The 6168-nt window shown below is 40.3% G+C and overlaps 1 protein-coding gene across 4 annotated transcripts in view; it reads left to right on the top strand.

The window, feature by feature from the left end:
* The window catches only part of EPS8L1 (EPS8 signaling adaptor L1), a 76359-nt gene extending 70509 nt beyond the window's left edge, over positions 1 to 5850 (top strand). For all 4 annotated transcript variants that reach the window (XM_069947552.1, XM_069947554.1, XM_069947553.1 and 1 more), the window contains 4 exons: positions 1992 to 2103; positions 2233 to 2413; positions 3179 to 3311; positions 5660 to 5850. In XM_069947552.1, coding sequence (XP_069803653.1) covers positions 1992 to 2103; positions 2233 to 2413; positions 3179 to 3311; positions 5660 to 5746 — 513 coding nt within the window. In that variant the 3' untranslated portion in view covers positions 5747 to 5850. The remainder of the gene's footprint in view (positions 1 to 1991; positions 2104 to 2232; positions 2414 to 3178; positions 3312 to 5659) is intronic.
* Positions 5851 to 6168: the final 318 nt, after the last annotated feature.

Genomic DNA, 6168 nt, shown 5'->3' on the forward strand with positions numbered 1-6168 from the left:
TGAAAAAGAGATCTAAGCTAAACCTGAAGAGTAGTGTTCAGCGAACCTGTCAAAATGTATGGGTTTGGCTGCATTATCCAGATCCCAACACTTAGCATTTGAATCCTCTCAGCTGCAGAAGTTAGTTGTCGCCCTTGGGCTGTAGGGAAAACATAGATACAGCTATAGGCATCCAACCTCTGCAATTCCAAGCGTTTGATTTTGGATAATGTTGCAGAACCCAAACATTTTGACAGGTTCTTTCAACACTACTGAAGAGTTATGATGGTAGCAACTCTCTAATATTGCTAACAAATATTTCTGAAAATGTTTGAGAATTGGAGATGTGATCATCCCACTATAGTGAACTTTCCCAAGGCCTGAAATGGCTGTGTGCAGACAACATCATCCCAATTAGGTGTCCCTTTAGGGTTACCGTTAGTGTTGAGCGAGCATGTTAAATGCTGCCCAGGTAACTGATGGGTGAACGATCGTAACGATCGTATTTCATTTATTTGTTGTCATTTTTATATATCTCATTACATCAGAGAACTTTTTAAATGAAATATACAAAAATTTAAAATGAAAATATGAAATAGCTTTCACCAAAACACATTACAAGTCAAAAATAATGCTTGACTCAAGTAACGAGGACTTGAGAATTTTACTACTCACTCAACTCTAGTGACCATGTATGTATCAGTTTGCACCCAGTTCTCAGTTTCATAATGTAGTTTTTACCTTAAGGGTATGTTCACACTGAGTAAATCAGATGTTATTCAGTGTGACACTGCTTCTCTATGGGAGAGTGCACGCTCCTCCGCTGGTGACATGTCACTTCTTTAAGCGGAGAGCAGCAGCAGCAGAGGAGCACGCACTCTCCCATAGACAGGCTATGGCACACTGAGGCAGGCAGGATTCCGGAAAGTTCCGCCGCGGAATCCTGCCTGCCTCAGTATGCCATAGCCTGTCTGTGGGAGAGCCCGCGCTCCACAGTTGCCAAAGAAGTGACATGTCACTTATTAGAGCGGAGATCGGCTGCAGCGGAGGAGCGTGCACTCTCCCCTAGAGAAGCAGTATCACACTGAATTCCGCCTGATGTACTTAGTGTGAACATACCTAAACAGAATAGACAGGTAAAGCGCTGTGGGGGATATTTTCTATTTTCTACTGACTTTGTAAAATCAGTCGAAAAATAAACACACATAAACACATTTATCAAGCATTAGCATTATGTTTTGTGACTTTTTGCTATACTTTTTTTTGTGACTTTTTGCTATCCTTGTGGCTTTTTAGACACATTTATGAAATACAATCTTTTAAAAAGTTGCTAAATATTTCCTAAACTCAACACACTGGGAGGCATAAAATGATATGACAAAATATTGCATTTAAAGAAAAGTTTGAACTCAAGATACATCATAGGATACATTTTGCACAATTGGAACTGGCATTGAAGAAAAAGTGCAAGTTCAGAAAAGGGGTAATAATGTCTCAAATGATAAATTGTTTTTGTGGGCTTCACCTGTACTGCTTTGCAAAATAGCACAGTTTATGGCTAAAAATCATCATCTCTTTTGGATATAAAAGGGGTTATGGGGCAAAAACCTTTTTTTAAGATATGTATTCCCAGACTGTGTGACGAAAAAAAAAAAACAGACTGTACTTGCCTCCCTCACTCCCCTTCAGCCTCTGTTATTCTATTGCCTGGTCCCCCCTGAGTTTCATTTCCTGGTGCTGGGGTTGGCACAAGACATTGCTGATCACTGGCTGCAGCTGTGTATCCCATGCTGACCCCAGCACTAGGAAATAAAGCGCCGCTGAGACCTGGGATAGTGGAGGCTGCAAAGGATCAAGGGAGGTAAGCACAGTCTGTTTTTATTTAGTCACACAGCCTATGTATATAATCCTAAAAGAAAGTTTTTACCTAATAAACCTTTCAATAAATATTCAGTGGCATTAAATTGTACACTTCCAAAAACAAAGCCTTTTACTCTTTTTTTTCCCCCCAGAAGTCACAACCACCAACACCTCCAAAGAAACCATCAAAATCAAGTCTTATTATTGCAGGACAGTGGGATACAGTAGAAACTCAACATCCGGAACAAACTATTAACCAGCAAGGTGGGACCTGCAGACTGTAATTTTTTTTAGATGTAAACTTTGTAAACTTGGAAGAATTTCAACTAGCGGTCGTGAAAACTAAAAATAATTCATTCACTTGGCTTATCACTTGAATATGTGTTTCCTTAGAGAAATATGAAAGAATTAACAGCATGAATGAAGAATTGCTGCTCAGACTGGCAAATGGCCGGACAGCACCACAGAAGAACCTAAATATCCACAAGATGTCAGATACCTCTATTCCACTTACCGATGAATCCAGCCCCACAGAGGTCACTGAGTGGCTCCAGGCCAAAGGTTTCAACACACTGTAAGTCTTCAACTTTTCTCTTACTCTTTTTTAGTTTTGTTTATTTGGCATAAGCAGTTGGCACCACCATATTAAAGGGGCATTAAAGTTCAATAAGTGCTGTCACTTTAAAACTTTTGACATGCCCTAGATCAGCACACAGCCGCACATCAGGTGGCATAATATGACCCATAAAAGGGGTCATACTCCAGAGAAAAAAAAATAGCAAAGCTATACAGATTTGTAAATGATATCTATTTAACAATATCAAGTTTTCCAGTACTTATCATCTGCTTTATGCCCTGCAGGAAGTGGAATTTTCTTTACAGTCTGACTCTATGCTCTCTGCTGCTACCTCTGTCAGGTTCAGGAACTGTCTAGAGCAGTAGCAAATCCCCATCAAAAACTTCTCCTGCTTTGCACTTTTCTTGACACGGACACAAGTGGGCAGCAGAGAGCACTGTGTCAGACTGGAAAGAATACATCACTTCCTTTAGGACATACAGCAACTGATAAGCAGCTAGAGTTTTTGTTTTTTAATAGAAGCAATTTACAAATCTGTATAACTTTCTGGTACCAGAACATAATTTTTGTCCCTCCAGAGTCCCCTTTAAAATGAGTAGTCCCAGCTTAACAACCCATTTTTATAATGCAGCTGCACTACTAAAGTGAACTACTGAACCACCCCTTTCCCCAGTGAGTTGTGAGGGCACATTTCCCCTTCAGCTTCAGTATTATAACTTGTAAAATGTTTATGCAAGTAATCATCTTTTCTTGTTTTTTTAGGACGGTAAAATCCCTTGGTGTGTTAAATGGAGCCCAGCTATTTTCTCTAAGAAAAGATGAGTTTAAAGCTGTGAGCCCTGAAGAAGGTGCTAGAGTTTACAGCCAGGTCATGGTGCAGAAGGCTCTCCTAGAGGTACGACATTACACACACACACACATATGCCTAACAATTTAATGACTGTATAGGTATGCATGGACCAATTTGTAATTTACCAAACTTCAAATAGTAGTAGATGCATTGTATGGACAAAAGTTTTGGGCCACACTTCTTCATCAATGATTTCAGGTGTTTCATTCAGTCCCATTGCCACATGTGTATACATTCCAGCACCTACTCTAAAGAGCTCAGTGAATTCCAGTGATACTAAAATACGATCTCACTGCTAAAATAAGTCAGATCAAGTCATCTCAGTCCTTCTAGATTTCCCACAATCAACTGTGAGTGATGTTATTGAAGATGGAAGCATTTAGGGTTGGAGTTTCATCGAGTTAACACAATGATGGCTGGGGTGCAACTAAATGCAATGAAGTGATGCAGTAACACAATGAAATGATACTGCATTGCAATGGAATAATTAATTAAGACAATTAAATGATGCAGTAATGCAATGAAAATGCTATGTGAATGTATGTGTGAACACAGCCTTATGAACCAAGCAACTCAGCCACAAAGTTAAGATCACAGGAATTAACAGAGGTTTGTTAAGTGACTCTGGAATATTGCGGTATTCCTCACCTGTCATTGAAAGCAGCACAAAAACTGTGCACTGGGAGCCTCATGGCATGGGTTTCCATGGCCAAGCAGCTGCATGCAAGCCTTACAAAGACCGGGTCACACACAAACACAGAATGTAGGGGCAGATAGGGGTAGATAAGCCAAGCTGTCTACCTGCAAGGTAAGCCAGTCTGTCTCCTGAAGATGATACACACTGCTCCTAGAAGGTAAACCAAGTCTTCCTTCTCATCCATACTTTGCCAGCCATCTGAAGTTAATCTAACAAAACCATGCAGGCTTGAATTCAAACTTTTGAAACAACAGGCACGCTTTTCTTAATGCTTCAATCTACCAAGACATCTTGCACAACTGTATGCTTGAAACTCTATGGGAACAGTTTGGGTTCTGCCCTTTTCTGCTTCAGCCTGACTATGCCCCAGTGCACAAAGCAAGGTCCGTAAAGGCACAGTTGGGTGAGTGGTGTAGTAGAACTTGACTGGTGCTCACAGCCCTGACCTCAACCCCACTGAACACCTTTAGGATAAATTAGACCGTAAGTTGCTGGCCAGGCCCTTTCATAAAACATCAGTGTAATACATGTTTCGTAAAACATCAGTATAATACATGTTTCGTAAAACATCAGTGTGATACCTTCAGAATCTTGTAAAAAGTCTTCCCAGACTAAACAGCGGAAGGCATTCTACTGCTCAGAGGAGGGCAGCTCCATAGTAATGCTAATAGATTTAGAATCAATGGAAAAGAGATCCAGCTCACCACACCTGCAATCCTTTCACCTGTCCGGTGCTCGGCAGTGCAAGCTTCACCCAGAAATAGTTGAAGAAAGCCAGCAATCCAGGATATAATCCCCGAAAATTTTATTGAAGTCTTCACAGATTTAACAGCAGTAGCTGACATGTTTCTACAAATAGATTTAGAATGGGATGTTTTAAAAGGTCCTTGAGGAGAACCTTTAGGTACCCCAGTACTTTTGTCAATATATTCGACTACTTGCTTAATTTTTTTTTATATGAGATATATATTTTTTATATGAGATTATATAGCTATATGCATATAGCCCTATCAAACAGATTTAAACCCAAAAATGTACACATAACTAGAGATGATCGAACATCGGAAAATCTTAGGTTCTATAGAACTCGAACCTTGTCGAACCTTCCGCGTTTGATTCCCGATGCCTGGAATTCCAGGCGGTACCCGGGCTGTCTTCTCCTTCCTCACGGACTGGGAATGCATCGGGAATCCGGGTTTATAAGAAGAGCGCATGTAAGGTGCAGAGTATGTATGAACTCGGCAACAATGATCACAAGCAAAGTATCAATTCAGACTGTATTTACTTATACCATAATGACTCAAAATGGAGGAAGGGTGGGTAATTTATGCCATAGGCCTATACCTAAAAGCCCCTCTACATGGGCAGATTATCATCCAAGAGCGTTGCTAGAAACGCTCCTTCGGCCGATAATTGACCCCTGATCTTTGGTTGTTCACATCTTCTGGACTGCTTTTGCTGTATGTATTGCTGCAAACTGGGGATGTGCAGCTAGGTAATAGGCTGAATCCCGGAATTCCAGGCGGCACCCAGGCTGTCTCCTCCTTCCCCACAGACTGGGAAGGCATCGGGAATCAAATGCAGACGGTTCGACAAGTTCGAATTCTATAGAACCTAAGAATTTCTGATGTTCGATCATCTCTACACATAACTTGTGGAACAAAAACCTAATAGACTGTTGTATGATTTGTTTTAGGACTCTAAAAAAATCACAGAGCTGGAGGCTGTGATGGAGAGACAAAAGAAAAAGGTGGACAGTGAACTTGAGAAAGGAAGCCTTTGAAAGGATTCACTGGGCTCCTCTGACTTTAAACACATGCTATTTAATGTCTTCCAAAGAATATATAAATATATATATATATATCTAACATATATGGACTAAGAATGTTCTAACTGCTGGAGAAGTTATCTTTATGGAGCTACTGAAGAAAGAGGCCATTCCTCAGTGTATCTTGGAATGTAACGGGATATAGCAGCCAATGCCTAATAACTGATGAGATGGGAAGTTCTGCAAGTGGATTCTAGGAGCGAAGAATTTTTATAAAGCACAAGATATTGGTGACCACTTCTGCCTTTTTCTATCCTTCTGCAGCTTGGTTATGGTCAGGAATACAGTGTTCTAGTTTATTCCTTCAGGATTTGTGATTTAGCTTTAATGCTATCAGTTTATTGATGCTACTAATCTTTAGTCAATTGTTTTGCAAA

The sequence above is a fragment of the Dendropsophus ebraccatus genome, chromosome 12 (assembly GCF_027789765.1).
Source record: "Dendropsophus ebraccatus isolate aDenEbr1 chromosome 12, aDenEbr1.pat, whole genome shotgun sequence".
NCBI lineage: Eukaryota > Metazoa > Chordata > Amphibia > Anura > Hylidae > Dendropsophus > Dendropsophus ebraccatus.